Consider the following 18,737-nt stretch of genomic DNA (forward strand, 5'->3'; position numbering starts at 1 on the left):
TTTCAGAAAGTTTTGTTTTGCAGCTTCTTACTCAAATCATGCAAATAAACAGAAGTGTTTATGACCCAGATCCAGGACAGAGGCAATTAGCATCAGCGCTGGTTTGGCATCAACTTGTGTGTCAAACTGTGACCAGCAATATTCTTCTTTCATTTTGCTTCTTTGCCAAAATGTCTGTAGGCAGGTGTGGTTACAGTCTCACGAGTTAGCAAATTTATGCAGCCAATAAAAAAAAAAAAAATAAAAAAAACTATACCATTAATCGGTTTAAAAACGCATCCTTTCGGTTAACGGTGAATTGGTTATTATGAGAATCATTAGTACTTACACTGTAAATTAAAGTGTGTCCAATATGTCTTTTTCTGGTCTGGTCAACAAAACAACATTTCTTATGAAATATTATCAATATTTTTCAATGAATGAATAATGAATGTTACTCTTGTGAACACCATATAGCTGATTATATTGAGCATAAACATTTCTCATAAAAAAAGTAATTACTGAATCTGTCCAAACTCCCACTGGAGTGGAAGATTACAATTATCGTAATTATTTGAACTACAATTCAAACATTTGAAGTTGGTAAGTCTCTAATGTTCAACAAGGCGGCATTTATTTGATCAAAAACACAGTATAACAGCCTTATAGAATAGATATATGTTGTTTCAGCTGAATTATTGCAACATATCCTAAGAACAGTGGCGGGTATATTAGCTTCGAACTGCTGAAAATTTAAGTTAGTAATGTAATCGGTTTACTTAGTTACACTACCGGTCAAAAGTTTGGAGTTTTAAAGGTTTTAAAATAAGCTTTTCCTGCTCACCAAGGCTGTATTTATTTAATCAAATATACAGTACAACTGTATAACTGTTCAAAAGAAGATTATAATTTAATTTAATAATTTAATCCAGTGATTTTAAAGATGAACTTTCAGCTTCATCACTCCAGTCTTCAGAGTCACATGATTCTTCAGAAATCACTCTGATATTAATAATAATAATTATTGTTACTATTATTAATAATCTTAAGTAATAATTTAATACTAAACTAAATACAATAAAAAAGCAGTTATTTAATATTTTAATAAATATTTAACAATTTAACAATCATTTAATAAATAAATTTAATAAATATTAAACATTTAATAAATAAATTAAAAAACTGTTAGTGTATACTGTAGGTAAGGTAAATTTCATTGAATCTTCAATAAGTATTTTACGTCAAAAGAGACTGACTGAAAAGTTACATTAACAATTAAACACGTGGAAACATACTGGTCTAGAGCATAGTATAGTTGAATGAGAGGTGTTCTACCCTTTTTCAATTACACCATATTTACATGGCTATTCTATATAGTGATCAGTCAAAGCAAAATGATATGAAACAGTAGGATAGAATGTAAATCGTTAAAGAGAAAAAAGGAACAGAACTAATTAAGAATGCTTTACTACCATTGTGTAAATAATATGTAATTATGTAATCCATTTAAAGTAACAGTAATCTGATTATGAGCATTTGAAACTGTGAAGTAATCTAATTACAGCTACCAGTGATTGTGTAATCCAGACTTGATGTAATCGGCTTGTTTAAGCACAGTTTCAAACTGTTGCAATCCTTTACCTGTGTAAATACTGCTTTAGTTGGGTTAAATTCCTTATTCTCATAGAGTTTAAACGATCGTTGGTGTGAACAGGACTATTGTATATAACCCAGAAGTTGGAAAAAAAAGTAGTCTGAATTGACAACAATGTGGTAAACAGAACTTAATTTTTTTTAGATGAATAGTCTCAATATAAAAAGTGCTGATGTGAAAAAATGTATATATTTTTTTTAATTTGCAGCAAGTAAGTAGTAGCCATTTAAAAAGTAACTAATTAAAGACCATTGTAAAGGGGGTGACACACCGGATGCTCAACATTTTAGAATTGTAAACATAGGTTTATATAAGGGTATGCACACCGGCGCCGCAAGTCGGCAGCTGTCTGCGGTGCCCAGCTATGACTCAGGACACGAATCTTATTTCTGCTGTGCCATCTGAATAATTTCATTTGAAATACCATGCGAATGCGGGCATCCAGTGTGTGTTACTTCCAACTGTCATGTGCCCGGCGCCTCCTCTGTGTGACCCCCCGTAAAGCTTTCGCTTTGTGAATCAGTAAATGCAGGAAAAAGAACATTACGCTGGATGCCAACATTATCCACACAAAAGCTAAAAAGCCCTATGAACATTTTGCTGACAGCGATGAATGTTTGTTTCTGACAACAGCTGTGGATCTTTGGTTTCATTCTATAATAGTGGACTTATTTTTCTATGAAAGTTTGAGTCTTAAACGAGAGAAAGCTGTGAAAATGCTAATGCCTGTCTGAGAAAAGTGTATAAAGTGCGTAGTCAGAGGATTTAAAGCCTTAAAACATCTTTAATAATTGTAAAAAAATATATAGGTGACTACGGATTTCGTTTATTGCAGGTTATTTTTAGAACGTAACTCCCGAGATAAAGGAGGGGCCACTGTATTTTACTTTTGGACCAGGGGCAGCCAAGCTGGAGCGCATACTCTAGTCCCCTGGGCTCTGCAATGGTTGGGGAAATTCGAATTCGAACCAAACCAACTCATTACAATTGGCTTATGATTGTATGTGAAAATTCAGGAATTGCAACCAGCAGAGCCTGGGAAGTTTAAAAAACAAAACAAAAACACTGATGATTACTATGGTAGTTAAACCTTTAGATATGGGTGTATAGCAGTTGTGTAGTCTGGATTTTCTCATCTGACTGCACAATAATCCTGATTTGCACATTACCTGACAGGCAGCGTTCGGTCTCCTTTCCTGCGGTCCATCTCCCTCTGTGGGACAGGATACCAGCGGAAGTTCAGCTTCCAGTTGAACCCACCATATGTCATATCAGAGCCTGCCATGTACTCAAACGTGTCATCGCTGATCACGTCAATGATGGGACACACTACGGTTTTCCTGCCAAACACACAAACAAACGTTATTAGCGGTGCTCTTTCTCTGCTTTCCCAAAAACGACCTCAACCATCTCAACTAATGAGTTCTGTCCGCCACAGAATGTCCTTTTTTGTTTCTGAATTCAGCTGGCAAACGCTCAGACACACCTCTCTGTACTCAAACAGATGCAGACGCAAATCAGAGGGGACGTCTCGCTAAACTTGTGTCATCAATCAGCACCAAGCAGCCCACTGTGATGCTAGCCCAGACGATGAGGACAGATCTCGCACACACACACAAACACACACACACAAGCACTGCAAGCTCACTTTCCTTTCCTAAATTCAGCAGACTGAAGCATCGTCGGCTAATGATGCCCCAACAGGCCGCCCGAGGCCAGACAACACAGAGAATCAGCATGCCTGTGTGTGTGTGTGTGTGCATGTGCGTATGTTTAGAAGAGACGAGGGATGCTCTGCGCATCTTTTAAAGAATCAAAATCAGATAAAAGTGAGTTCACGATTCCATACCCTACAAGTTCTCCATTTCAGGCACAAACGCAGCCTGAGGTGGAACCAAACTACAAAAAATGCAATAAAGCGCTGGGAAAAAACAAATCTTTAAGAGTTATTGATTGCTATGCTCTCTGCAAACCAACTTGCCAAAAGGGTGGAAATGAAAGCGTGTGTGAAAATGAATGGTTTGTTTTTTATGTTCCACCACAAATTGCAGATGTGAAATGAAAGGCATGTGCTGGGTGTAACTTTCTTTTTTTTGTGGACCACATGTATGTGTGAAATATCAGTTAACTAGTGGAATGCCATTTCCCAACCACTGACATTAAATCCGGAAAACAAATCACCAGCAATGAAAATGATTGCAACATCACAAATAAATAGTACAATTTTTACAAAAAAACAACAACAACAACAGTATAGTGACTGAAGAAAATTACATTTCAAGAGTTCACACTTGATAAAGCTGACGATTGATAATAAAGCGTGTTTGGTATGCTGTCCTGGGAGAGAGCCCTGAGCTCAGAAGATCCTTAAGCCCAGGGCTCCCTCCCATTTTATCATGAGAAAGGGGAGTCTGAGCTCAGGTAGGTCTCGTGAGCTCCCTTGAATTAAGGGTTGCCATGGTGGAATGAACCGCCAACTACACCAGCATATGGTTATGCGGTGAATGCCCAGTACTTAAACCCTCATATACTGTGCCAATTTGGTTTGTTCAATTCACTTATACTGCATCTCTTTGGACTGTTAGAGGAAACTGGAGTACCCGGAGGAAACCCAAGCGAACATGGGGAGAACATGTAAACTCCACACAGAAACGTCAACTGACCAAGCTGGGACTCGAAACAGCGACCTTCTTGCTGCGAGGTGACATTGCTAACCACTGAGCCGCCGTGCCACGCTGTGCTGGATTAATCTAAGAAAGAGGGGGAGGAGTAGGGGTGGATGGGGGATTCTTCAAGGCAAAGATGACTTAAGTAAGGAAATCTGGTTATTTATGTTTGTTTGAATTCATCTGATTGGTAAATCATATGAGAGCTAATGCGGTGGTCAATCATAAGCACGTGATCCTCTCGAAATTAGTTAATAAATAAACTTCACTTGTTAAGAACACAAGCTGTGTTTGAAGTTTTATGTGGATTCCCAAGTTTACAAACTGCACATTCTATATCCCAACCCTGCCCCCAAACACAACATACACAGAAAAAGTTTTGCACTTTTACATTGTGGCAAGGAGGCGGGGAAACGAAATGAGGCTCGTGCTTGAGTGAGAACGATAAGCACCTATGGCGCACACCGGCCTCGAGTCCCGCGGAGAAGCTTTGGATTATAAGGGGAGGAGTGACAACAGAGGAGGACGAGAGAGGTCCAGGCCTGGACATGTTTACGTTGTGTTTGTTTTCAGTTCAACTGTTTCATCTGTTTGTTTGTTTTTTTCTCTTTAATAAATTATTTAAATTCTGTTGGTTTTGCGCCTCCTTCCTCCCGATGGCCAGGAGGCTGTTTAAAATCATTACATTTTTTGGAAAAATAATACCTTTTTTCCCCTATAAGGACCGAAATAATTGTGCATTTATTGAACAATTTTGTGCTAACCTGCCAGAGAAAAAAATTGTTGTTATATAAATTTTCCAACCACTAAACCCTATTCCTAAACCTAACTCTCATAGAAACCTGTTTTGCATTTCAGTAAGACATAATTTTGCGCTTTTAATAATTTATTTTCCTTTGGGTTTAAACTTCTATGCGTTTTATGAGATTTATCCATTCCTGTGCACTTAAATAGTGTACAACCAATTACATCCAATTCATTTGTTTAAAGACAACAGAAATGGGTCATTATAAATTAGTTATTAAAACTGTTAAACAGCACTTGGGCAATACTTGAAAAAACATTTAAATTTCACAGGTGGGCCAATTATCTTGTCTTCAACTGTATATATTATCTTCTACATTTGTACATTTTAAATTATTTAAATACAGAATTAATAAATTATCCTCCTGCAGAAGTGAAAATGTCAAAGTTCTGGGCTTGGGGTGAGTGTCCACTGAAGCGTTTGTTCCTTTCTGTTGTTGTCAATAGATGTGTTGTGTTTTTTGAACACCAGCAGCTTAGCAAGATGCCAGAGCTACACTTGTCCACAGAGGCACATTCTCCTTTTGTCATTTTTGCAGTTTTTTAAACTGGAATAAAAAACTATTAGATTCAGCTAGGAGCACTAGTTTCAAACACAAGTCTCTGCATATTTTAGCAACAGTCAGATTTCACTGATTATGTGACAAGTATGAAAAGATGACTGATATCCAACATTAGGTTCTAGGCGAGATAAGTTAGTTTTAGATTTTATGCTTAAAATGTACAATTATCAATCCAGTACATATCTTACAAAGTGTTGCACTTTAAAAGCAGTAGTACTTACTTGTCAAGTTTGATGCGAGAGAGCAGGGGCTCGAGCCAGCCGGTGGTGCACTCACAGTGGGCATCCAGAAAGGTGATCACCTGACCTGTGGAGATTGATGCCCCCTTCAACCGAGCGCGAATGAGGCCTGAGCGCTGCTCCATTCGCACCACCCTCACGGGAACCTCCAACTTCCGCACATAATGCTCCAGCTGCCGCTTTAGGAAGTCTGAGGCACACAGAGGTAAAAAAATAAAATACATATATTGCTTAGACATAATATACAGCTATAAACAAAATTAAGAGATCACTTGAAAAAGTTATAGTTTAGTTATAGTGCAGAGAGTGAGGAAAATGCCATTTTGCTTCATTCATTAGATTAGACATGACTTTTCTTCCAAATTTAAAATACAAAAATTTCAAATATACTGTATACAAATAAAATTCCCATTTTTAGACAACATAATGGCAATCTTTTTACTTCAGAACAGAAATTTGTTTTTGGTAGAATAACACTGATTTTCAAACAAAGCTAATGAAAACCAATTGCCATTTTCTAAATAGGTAACTAAATAAATAAACAACTTGTGTACTTAAATATTATCTTCATTTGATATTAGGAACAATAAAGGCAGACCATTAATAATAGCAGACCATTAAATAAAACACCTATTAGCCTTTTACTTAAACCTATGCTAATTGATGTCTTAATATAATCCACTGCTGCATATACTGTACAGGCAACATAATGAGGAGGTGGGTACAAGTACATTCACTCATTCATTTCGGCTTGTTCCGTTTTTAATTTGGGATCGCCACAGCGGAATAAACCACCAACTCATCCAGCACATGTTTTACACAGCAGATGCCCTTCCAGCTGGAACCCATCACTGGGAAACACCCATACACGCTCATTCACACACATACACTACGGACAATTTAGCTTACCCAATTCACCTATAGCGCATGTCTTTGGACTTGTAGGAGAATCCGGAGCACCCAGAGGAAATCTACACGAACACGGGGAGGACATGCAAACTCCACACTGAAATGCCAACTGACCCAGCCGAGGTTTGAACTAGTGATCTTCTTGCTGTGAGGCGACAGCACTACCCACTGCGCCACCGCTTTTCCTCCAGCTTACTCCCTTATTTATCAAGGGTTAACACAGTGGTATGAACTGCCAACTTTTCCAGCATATGTTTTAAGCAGCGGATGCCCTTCCAGCCATAACCCAATAGTGGGCAATATATTAATTTCATTTTAATATTAATTAATGCAAATGTAACCTTTAAAACCTGTAAAATGACATCTTCCATGTGTAATAACAAACATTAAATACATCTCTTGACCAAGAATTAAGATAAAGCATTAAACGTTTTGAGAGGCCCATTATAAACCTTATAAGTCTGGCTCATGAATATTAATTAGGTGATGCAACATTCATAACTCTAACCAACTGTGTGATCATTTGTTTAATGAACTGCCAATGCCTCCAGTCAGATGATTTTCATTGCTCCTAAAATTCTCTTTTTACGTGGCCGTCTCCACGGTTAAACAAAGGGGAACATTTACTGCCTAAAAAGGCGCATGAGGGAGTATGCTCTTGTTCTTGGTGATGCACAGGAAAGCTTTCTTTAACAATTTTCCCCCACTTCAATCATTAATGAAGTATTGCTCTACATCAGCATCTGCTGTGGGCGGTTCGCTTCTCTCTGCCAGTAACGGCTCTCTGCTCATGTGGATCCACATCCTCAGCTGCTGCAGTGATGATCACAAAACGCTCATCTTCCAGGTACTGCTGTGCCATATCAATGCTTTCGGTTTTGATCAAATAAGCTAGATAAAAGACAGCGAATGGCCTGACACGAAAATCACACTGTGTTCAGGCACATAAAGGTCAGACTGAGTAATGCAGGCGATGCCTGTGAAACATCAATGCTAATTTACAGTTACATTTATGGAAAACATAAAATATTCATTGGTTCTTAAAGGGAAAGTTCACCCAAAAAAGAAAATTCTGTCATCATTTTCCTCAATACTTGGCCAATACCAGTTTTGGTTCGGTTGAGTACAAAAAAAGATATTTTGAAGAGTTTTGAAGACCTGTAATCACATAGCAAGTAAAACAAATACTATGGAAGTCAATGGTTACAGGTTTCCAACATTTTTCAAAATATCTTTTTTGTGTTTAACATAAGAAAGAAACTCAAAGGTTTGGTTTACATTTATTCAGATGATTAATATAGTCAAATAACTGGAAGTAATGTTTTGTATTGCAGAACTGCAAGTTCTTCAATAAAACAAGAGTTATACAAAGTTGTGATGATCTTAGGCTTGATATTCAATTAAGTTGCTAGCATTTACATTTCTATTAGTTAGATTATCTGATTATTTGAATATGTCAACAATATATTACTTATATTTTTGCAGTTGTTTTTGTACATTTCATGACTAAACTTTAACATTTGTAAATCAATTGTGCATTTAAAAACACACAACGGACGCAAACATCTCAACTGTACAGTATATGTTTCAAAAGTAACTGTTGAACATTTCAGTACTGTCGGAATGACAAATCATCATTAAACTGTGAGTTCAACATACTTGTTGTCAATGTGGCAGTGTACTCTGTCAGTAATTCTTGATGTAAATTATGGCTATACGTGTCATGGTCCTGACCTGACAGTCTTGTCTGTCCTGTCAGTGTTTAATGTTTCTCCTGTGCTTGTTTTCATGGCTTTGCCTTCATTTGTGTTGGCCATGTGCTCCTCTTGTCTTTCCTCCTTGTTTTCAGTTACTCTGCCCTATTATTTAGATTAGACCTGTCTTTCGTGTGCTTTGTTCTATATATTGTGCTGTGTGTTCTCATTTCTTTGCTGGTTCGTTCTATGTGAGCTTGTATTTGCTTATCTTGTATCCTTACATCATGTTTTCTCATGCCTGTTCTTCTAGTTCTCTTGTTTATTTATTTATTGTTTGTAGCTACTACTTCCTGTGGTTTGTTCCTAATGTTTACTTGATTTTGTTCTAATCTTTGTCTTTCTTTTATCCTCATAACCACTTTAGTTTAATTTTTTTCTGTCAGACCCAATCTTGTATTAGCAGTTGATTTTATTGTCTTTTTGATTGTTTAATTTCTCTATTTTAAGATTCTAGAAGTCTTTATTTCAGTTTTATCCATTTTGCCTAGTCAGTCTAGTTTTCTTTCTACTAAGATATATATTTGATTTCATATATTCTTAGATTTGAGCTAGTTTTATTTTATTGTACAATTATTGCTGCCTGTTTGCTGTCCTGTCTCTAATACTTTTTCAGTTCTATCCCATGTCCTAACTTCCCTGGCCTGCCAGTCTGGAGTTTATGTGGCTTCCTTTAGGTATCTAGCTCTGGTTTAGACCACTGTCTTTTAGTAGGACAAAACGGTTCAGGAATAGCTTTGTCCCATCCTTTATTGACGCTCTGAATAAATTGTAATCTTTTATAAGGTACTCTGTATGTGTATATGTGTGATTTTTTATTGTTTGTATCAAATGCCAAACTTTGCTGCAAAAAGAATCTACCTATGGGTACTAATAAAGTCAACTCAACTTAACTCTCTTGCGCCTACTCCTGCCTGGCTGTTTATTCTGGTACCACCTTGGTCCTACCACTGGCTTCCCTGTGTTATTGCCCCTACTGTTTGGACCTTGTCATCTCTTTGTCTGTATACTTGTGCTCAATTCGGTCAATAAACACATTTTGTTTTGTTTATTGCTGCAACTGGCTTTCTTGCAATCAACCCTGACAATGCGATTATGACAACATAAACTGAATATGCCAAAATGTTCTTGTGTGTGTGTGTATATGTGTGGCATATATCAATTTCAACAGCACAAATGTGCATGGGATATTTATTGCAAGAGACTGAACCGGATCCACAGTTAGTAAAGCCCTAATTATAGCTCTAAATTCAATTGCTATTTTAGATATGACAACCACAAATAGACCTTGACAACCTTAGTTTTCTCTGATGTCTTCCACATGATGTTACATGTCGTATGCAGCTGATGTGAACTTTAAAAAGAGTTTATGCTAGAGGGAAGACAATAAGTTGCCAGTCTGGGAGTTTTTCCCAGTGAAAAAACAACTACAGTTCATGCTTTTACTGTAGTTCATGCAGAAATGACAACTTACTTTCTATCTACCCACCTTCAAAGCTTTATTAGTTTCTTTCTTTCATTAAACACAAAAGATATTTTGAAAAAATTGAAAACCTGTAAGAATTGACATCCATAGGAAAATCAAATACTATAAAAGTCAATGGGTTTAAGTTTCCAACATTTTTCAAAACATCTTCTTTTGTGTTTAATAGAAGAAAAGCACTCATGAAGGTTTGAAACAAGGGTGAGTAAATGATGACCGAATTTTTATTTTTGGGTGAACTACCCCTTTAAAGCTTTAAAATAATAAATCAGGTTTAGAAAAAGTAACATCAAGTTTTTTACTGTCCAACATAATTGTTATCAGCTACCAAATATAAAGAGTTATAATTTTTTGGTATTGAATAAAAAAAAACACTCCATATTGGTTTATGGTATTCCATTATAAAATCTCAATGTCAGTAAAAAAAATTGGTCCAAAACACTAAAAACCTACATTTGCCAAACACACACATCGACAGATCCAATCACAAGCCTTTAGGAGATCTGACAGGAGGACATGTCTGTGCAATACAGTCTACAGAGGCTTTATCTGCTCTCTCATGCTTTATTTGAGGTGTGATATGTGGAACAGAACAGAACGCTCTGAACTACAAAGGCAGCAGGAGCACAGCAATGATTTCTAATGCCAGCGACCCCCAGAAACACTCCAGAAGCAGAAAATAGTTTCACATACAGCCCAGAAAGAGCTTATTTTTTGATTAGGGATGCACTGAATGTTTGGCCGCTGAAAATTATCAGCCAAAAACCAAAAATGTCATTTTCGCAGATCATTTTCAGACACCAAAAAAAAGGTAATGCTGCATCACATTTCCCAGCAAGGTCCAGTGTGCTGGTTTCACTCTGCCTCCAACTGTAATGAAATTAAAAAAAAACTTTGTAGTAAAGCAGCTGTTTCATTGTGTCATGCAAAGTTCTGTTTGTACTGTTGTTGTGCTGAACAAAGAAAGCAGAGGAGCACACACAACACAGTTAAAGTTCCAAATAGCTCAATATTCTGCTCTGTGGATATTCCTTTCCAAAAACCCATATTTATCTATGCATGAACCGCACATGCTCACCTGAAAAACAATATTCCACTAAAATAATGCACCAACAAGGCATTTCTACACTGTTAAGGATTTTTGTAAATTTCACAGTATTTTACTGTAAAATGAACTGTATTTTACTGTAGGACAGTTATGCAGTATGTTACTGTATGTTACTATTTTAAAACTGCATTTTGAAAATTACTGTGTATTTTACAGTAAAGAAATACCATACTGTAAATAGAAATGGTGCTTAAATACAGTATTTTGCTGTAATTGATTTACAATGAGTTACTGTCGAACTGCTGCCAGTAAGTTACTATAGATTCTACAGGAAATTGTTACAGTGTATGTAATTATTCCTGTTGCTTGCAATAGCACTATTGTACTGTCATGGCAATGTCTCTCAACTCGTTTACTGTCAATAAAACAATGTTATTTTATTGGCTCCTGTTTTTTTGGCTTCCTATTTGATTGGCTTGTATCAGTATACACTCTCAGAAATGCAGGTACAAAACGCGGGAAAGTACCTTTTCAAAAGGGTACACATTTGTACCTTTTAAGGTTAATATTAATACCTAAAATATACAAATGTGTACCTTGTAGTACCGTAAAGGAACAAAAGTGTACCATAAAGGTACAAAATTTTATCTTTAAAGTACCAATGTGGACCCGTAAGTAGGGATGTAATGTTTTACCTGACTCACGATTCAATACGATTCACGATACTAACCTCACAACACGATTTAGTCACGATTTTTTAACAAAATAATTTGAAACAAATTTAAGGTGAAGAGCCCTTTCATTTTTTTTTTCTTAAATGTTGCACATTTTTGGCAAAATAATATATTTTCTGCCATAACTAAATTGCTATTTAAAAAAAAATTCCAAAACATAAAATAAAAAAGAATAATAGAACTTAAAGAAGACTTTTATAGAACTTTTAGACAAACTAAAACTGTGACTGTGCTGAGATTTTACATTTTAAAAAAGAAATATCAGCATATCTATGTTCTCTAGCATGAGCTGAGGTCATTGCTCATTTAAAATGTTCCCTGATGAAAAAACTCTTTTACTGGGGACTGAGATGGTGTGGAAAGGAAAGCCTTTCCTAAACCAGAGAGCAGTGTATAAAGAGGTGGTCAATAGGTCCTCTGCTCCAGGGGACTGGCCACTGGCATAAAAAACTGACAATAAAATTATTAATTATATAGTAGGATAGAGACAGGAGTTCAACATGCTTATGAAGGTGAATAATTAATATTAATTGTATAATTAATTTGTATAAGAATCAGTGTGATACACTTAAGAAGAAATAATCTTGAACCTTTTTAAATATTCGATAATAAAAAGCAAATTATTCAAATATGCATAAACTAATTTTAAAAGGAGAGGGTAAAAATAATCTAATACCTGATTCTGTACCAGAAAAACCTTTTCTTTCAGTCCAAAAACTTCTTCATGATGTAATCACAGCGCCCCCTCTGTCCAAACAATATATCACGATTTGTTCAACATTTCTATCAGTTTGAATCGACACATATTTTAATCGTTTTTCAATCAACTAACGGTGAATCGTTACATCCCTACCTGTAAGATAAAACCTTTTGAAAAGATACGGCCCCAATGACAGGTTTTGTACCTTTATTTCTGAGAGTTATTAAATTCAATTTAAAAAGTTTTACAAAATTATTTTATTTATTAAAAATTAATAACTAATTACTACAATGGATTTGCGGTTTCAGTTTCGACCCAGAATTTTCCTTTCGCTGCATTCCTAGTATTCTAGATCTAGTGATCTAGTGTCTCTTTAACTTTATTACACACACACAGACATCTTGATAACACAGGCTCCATCCACCAATATTTCCACCTCAACAAACAAATATGTCACATTATGCAAATGTAAGGCATAACGAACTCCGTTCCATGTTGTTTAAAGTCGAATGGATGTTGTTCTCAAATGAACACTCGTCACTCTGGGGCTGCACGCGAGTAAATCTATGCACGCCTAAATCAATATCCTGCCGTTTTCCTCTAGTCGTTTAAGTGGAAATGAAGAAGAGGAAGAGAGAGTGGGTGGAAAGAAAAAGAGGGAGAGGAGGAGAACGAGAGAGGACATCATTAGAGGACAAAATTGAGCGGCAGGAAGATGAGAGAAAGAATTTGGGTCTTTATCTCTCCACAGGAGCGGCAGATTAGCACAGATGAGGGAGGAGGGAGGCTGGCAGCTATTCTTATGCAGGACGTGACCTGCGCAGTCAATCTATTACTGAATGAACTAGCGCATGTGTGTGTGTGTGTGTGTGTGTGTGTGACAGAGCGAGGAGCAGAAAAAGAAGACATCCATGTGTCTTTTTTGCATCTGTCAAAATGTCGCAATGGTTAGACAGGAGAGTGTGTGCGTGTTTGTATTCGTGTGCTTCAATGGTGCTTCAAAGCTCTCTTGGATGAACACTCTGTCAACGTCTCTGCAGTCTCTCACCCACAGACTGAATTCTGATGGGGCTACTGTTACTCCAGCTGTGCTTTTTCATGGCGGGAACTCTCCATTGACTTTGACAGATTTGATATTTTCGAAAACGCTACCTGTAATCTCAAAATGATAGTTCGCCCAAACATAAACAATCGCACCTTCATGTTCAAAACCTGTTTGACTTACAGATGAAGTCAGAATTATTAGCCCCATTGAATTATTAGCCCCCCTGTTTATTTTTTTCCCCCAATTTCTGTTTATTGGAGAGAAGATTTTTTTCAACACATATCTAAACATAATAGTTTTAATAACTTATTTCTAATAACTGATTTATTTTATCTTTGCCATGATGACAGTAAATAATATTTGACTAGATATTTTTCAAGACACTTCTATACAGCTTAAAGTGACATTTAAAGGCTTAACTAGGTTAATGAGGTTAACTAGGCAGGTTCGGGTAATTAGGAAAGTTATTGTATAACGATGGTTTGTTCTGTAGACAGTCGAAAAAAAATGAGCTTAAAGGGGTTAATAATTTTGATCTTAAAATGGTGTTTAAAAAATTAAGAACTGTTGTTATTCTAGCCGAAATAAAACAAATAAGACTTTCTCCAGAAGAAAAAACATTATCAGACATTCTGTAAAAATTTCCTTGCTCTGTTAAACATCATTTGGGAAATATAAAAAAAAAAAAAAATTTAAAGGGGGCTAATAATTCTGACTTCAACTGTACTTTAGTTCAGTTTTTCACACTGTAAAATAATATATGATCAATTAGTTCTGACAGCATATGTTTTTAGGTCATTGTAATTTAATTATGTTCAAACTTAATTTTATGAGTAACGCAAGTTGTTTTAAGTCAGTTTAACATAATATAAGTTCAATGGATCCATTAGGTTAATTTGAATCTGCTTAAAAACTTAAGGCAACCAAGATTTTATTTTACAGCGCAGTAAAAAGATACAGATGTCCCAATATAATCTCAGTGTACTTTGTGGGGATTTTACATTTTGGCACATTACTGGTTAATTCATAAGAGATTGTAAAACCTCATCAGTATATATTGATATAATACATTTTGTATGTTTTTTCAGTAAAATATAAAAGTGCAGATGTTCAATGTCCTTTGTAGGGGTTTTATATTTTGGCACATTACTGGTTAGTTCATATGAAATTGTACAACATCATTCACATGCTTTTTATTACAGTCTGCTCACATCTCGGTAATTTATTTGTTAGGGAATGACTTACCTTTAAGTTTTTAAATAGAAATCATACATTTTCATACTTATTCAGAAGGCATTAATTCACTAAAACATAAACCAGTTATATTTTTCCATGTTATCGGGACAAATTTGTTCCATTCCATGGGCATGAGATGGTGGCCGATAGTGTCAATAGTGTATTGATGTATGAAGCAGCAGCTTAACCAGAAATCACTTTTAAACCAAGCAGCTTTTAGTTGGTCAATGAGGCAAGTCCAGCTTAAAGCTGACACAAAATCTGTTTGTAAATCCTTCATATTCAAGCTAAATTCTACACTGCGTCTATCAATCACTTGATTTCAGCCAGAAATTATAAGCAAAGATAAGAGTAACTGTACATATGACAATCCATGTTTTAGGTGTTTTACAGTATGGGAAACCCTAGCGCATAACCAGAATGAGTCACAGGACTTCTGGATCTCCAGGGTGCTAAATACAAAGATGATGAGCATAGATCACTCATACTGTAAAAAAGGAAAGTGTAGATCAGATCACATGTAAAAATGTAAGTATAAAGTATAAAGCTACACTGGCAAGTGTTGACGGACTCTGATCATTGAGCATTTTGAATTTGTCTTTCTGACAAAAAAAAAAAGGTGTCTCACAAGAATTTAGTGAGAATGATATGGAAGCAGTTTAAATGTACACTCACCAGCCACTTTATTGGGTACACCTGTCTAACTGCTCATTAACGCAAATTTCTAATCAGCCAATTACATTTATATGATAAAGCACTAATCATCTCAGACAATATGTTCACTGTACTCAAATGGCCTCCACAGTCACCAGATCTCAATCCTTGAGTACCTTTGGGATTTGGAGGGACGGGAGATTCACATCATAAATGTAAGGTGTACCTAATAAAGTGGCCAGTGAGTGTACGCGTAACTCTGTATACTGTATGTGACACGCCGGTTCGTTAATACTATAATGTTGTTGTATGGGCTTAATACTACGTCATTAAATTTTAACCATTAATATATTCACCATAGAATTATGAGGTTCAATCTGATATTTTTGTCAAAATTGAGTTGACAAATTCTTATTAAATGACAACTTATTTAAATTATGCGATGTTTTTTTTTTCATAAGTTGTTTACATTTTAGACTTTTTATTTAAACAACAAATGTTACACACATACTGTTTGCTATATGGAATGCAAAAACTTTAAAGTTCAATATCTCAAAATCATTCAGAACGCAGATGGAACCTTATAATTCCAAGCTGACAATATGTATAAGGTACTAAAAAAAAGGTATTTATAGGTATTTAAGTGTTGAAAAGAACTTACACACATGCTCAAAATAGCCCGAGGAAGACACACATAAACATACCTGTAAAACTGCTAATGAGAAAAAAGATGCATCTAAGCAGCATTACTTCAAATTCAAACCATGTATCCGATAACAGAAAGAGAAACCTTGAAAGAAAGAGATAATCGATACGGCGGGAAAAAAAGGACCAAGGGAGAATAGAGGATAAAGCGTTTTTCTTAGTGTGTCCTTCAGATAAATTGTGCTCTTCTGAAACTGTAAGGTCAGCGTTTCCAATGAATGAAGCTTTGAAGTGAACAACAATTTGCTGATATAATATACTGTAGAGCTAGTCTGTTTTATGTTTTAAACTACCACACACTGTACAATTCCTTTTGTAATAGCCCTTTGCTGGAATTACCAAACTTTGGACCTAAAAACTTAGTTATGTAAAAACTAGTAGTACTTAAGTTACAAGGCCGAATATATATCCACAGCATACGTCTGTCTAATTTATGATTTTAAAAAATGGCAGCTGTGTTTGCCAAAATGTTATTTTTACATGTTAAATATAATATACATATATTTATATATACCTTTATAGATATGCATTTATACTGTATATACATTTATATGCATATAAAATATTTTCTAATTCTATTTTGTTATAATAAATTATCGTATTAATTTTTACTATTAATACATCAATGTTATAAAGTATTAAACATTTAACAGTATAGAAACTGTTATGGTGGCCAATTGAGCTTAATGTGCTGCAATTTAAGAAAACACATGTAATTATGGTAAAGATTATACCAATTATGGTGCAAAAAAACACCAGTAAACTTAATCCGTTTGATAGCACACATGCTGCAAATACTCACATTGCAAACAAATTTATTAAACGCACTACATTTTCCCACAACGCAAACAAATTTATTAAACGCACTACATTTTCCCACAACGCAAACAAATTTATTAAACGCACTGCATTTTCGCACAACGCAAATAAATTAATAAAACGCTCTGCATTTTATCACAATGCAAACAATTTACGAAAGCGCATTGCATTTTTCCACAATGCAAACAAATTTATTAAACGCACTACATTTTCCCACAATGCAAACAGATTAATAAAATGCGCTGCATTTTTTCATAATGCAAACAAATTTATTAAATGCGCTACATTTTCCCACAACGCAAACAAATTCATTAAACACTCTACATTTTCCCACAATGGAAACAAATTTATTAAATGCGCTACATTTTCCCACAATGCAAACAAATTAATAAAACGCGCTGCATTTTTTCACAACGCAAACAATTTACAAAAACGTGCTGCATTTTCCCACAATGCAAACAAATGTATTAAACGCACTACATTTTCGTAAATTGTTTTCATTGTGAGAAAATGCAGCTCGTTTTGAAAAAATGTGTATGTGTTGTGAGGATTTGCAGCACGTGTGCAGTCAAACGGATGAAGATCTTTTCTTAATTTGCTGGTGTTTTTTTGTAATTGCACATGTTTTCTTGAATTGCAGCACATTAAGCTCTCTCGGCCACTGTAGACTGTACATTGTCACAGAGACAAAAACAAAAGCATGCGGGGATCAGAACCAATAGAACTGTATACTATTGGTTAGTATAAAGTTTAATAAGTACTTTAGAACATGAATGCTTACAAACAGCTAATCCACAAGTAGAGAAGCATATATAGAACTTATGAGTGTCATTCACACAACTACTAAATATTAACATGGTAACTCACATGAAATTAAAGCAATGCATTAAACATCCTTTAGCAACATTAGATGCAACATAAAACTCTAATAGTAGTGTAATGTAGTGTAAAGTAATGTCAACAACAATGACAAAAACAAATAAAAACAAATAGGTGAAGTGTCATATGGGGAATTATAGAATTTTGGTTATTCACCATATATATTAAGGAATGTATTTTCACTGTACCATTTTTACAGTTTTTTTACAGTTAAAATCACAGCCTTTTTTTAAAGCAACATGGGTTTGAAACAGTGGGCGGTAAAGAACACAAATTGCACGTTTTCTAACAGAGCTGTGTGTGTGTGTGTGTGTGTGTTTTATATAAGTTTGTGTGCATGTTCATGTCACGTCATGGCAGCGCTGTCAGCAGTTTTGTTGGCAGCTGTCTGCAATTGTGAGTGAATGTCCACCTCGAGCTGGGTCACATGGAGCACTCATGCAGGGCTTTCACTGATGCCGGAGGGCAAAAGAGGTCATAAACGCAGAGGTCAGAGCCACTCGAGAGCAGCTGCCATTGGGACCAGTGCTAACGTGAGGCCTGCCTGACACATTTCTACAGTCAGCTGTAACACTCCTGACCTCTGCGCTCACTCAGAGTTGCTGGTGAAAATGGAACTGCATGTGCAAGAACACTTGACTCTCATCTCTCAAGAAAATATATCAATAGCTATGTTTCCATTCAAAGATGCGAGTTAGAAGCCACTGTCAGTCTTTTTTAAATATAATAAATATAAATATAAATAAATTACACAGTAGATGGTGACAAAATGCAGCAAAAGCACAGTGGCTTTTGGAGATGTGAAACTGCTCTTTGGGAGCACAGCCGCTAAAGACAATTCTGGGAGGCAATAATACTGAAGCACT

At 35.6% G+C, this 18,737-nt stretch overlaps 1 protein-coding gene across 1 annotated transcript in view; it reads right to left on the minus strand.

The window, feature by feature from the left end:
• galnt1 (UDP-N-acetyl-alpha-D-galactosamine:polypeptide N-acetylgalactosaminyltransferase 1) overlaps positions 1–18,737 on the minus strand; it is a 216,068-nt gene that overhangs the window by 30,609 nt on the left and 166,722 nt on the right. The window contains exons 6-7 of the mRNA XM_056474779.1: positions 5,888–6,095; positions 2,803–2,973 (exon numbers count right to left, since the gene is read on the minus strand). Of these exons, the coding sequence (XP_056330754.1) occupies positions 2,803–2,973; positions 5,888–6,095 (379 nt within the window). The remainder of the gene's footprint in view (positions 1–2,802; positions 2,974–5,887; positions 6,096–18,737) is intronic.

Source organism: Danio aesculapii, chromosome 16 (genome assembly GCF_903798145.1).
Source record: "Danio aesculapii chromosome 16, fDanAes4.1, whole genome shotgun sequence".
In the NCBI taxonomy this organism is placed as follows: Eukaryota; Metazoa; Chordata; class Actinopteri; order Cypriniformes; family Danionidae; genus Danio; species Danio aesculapii.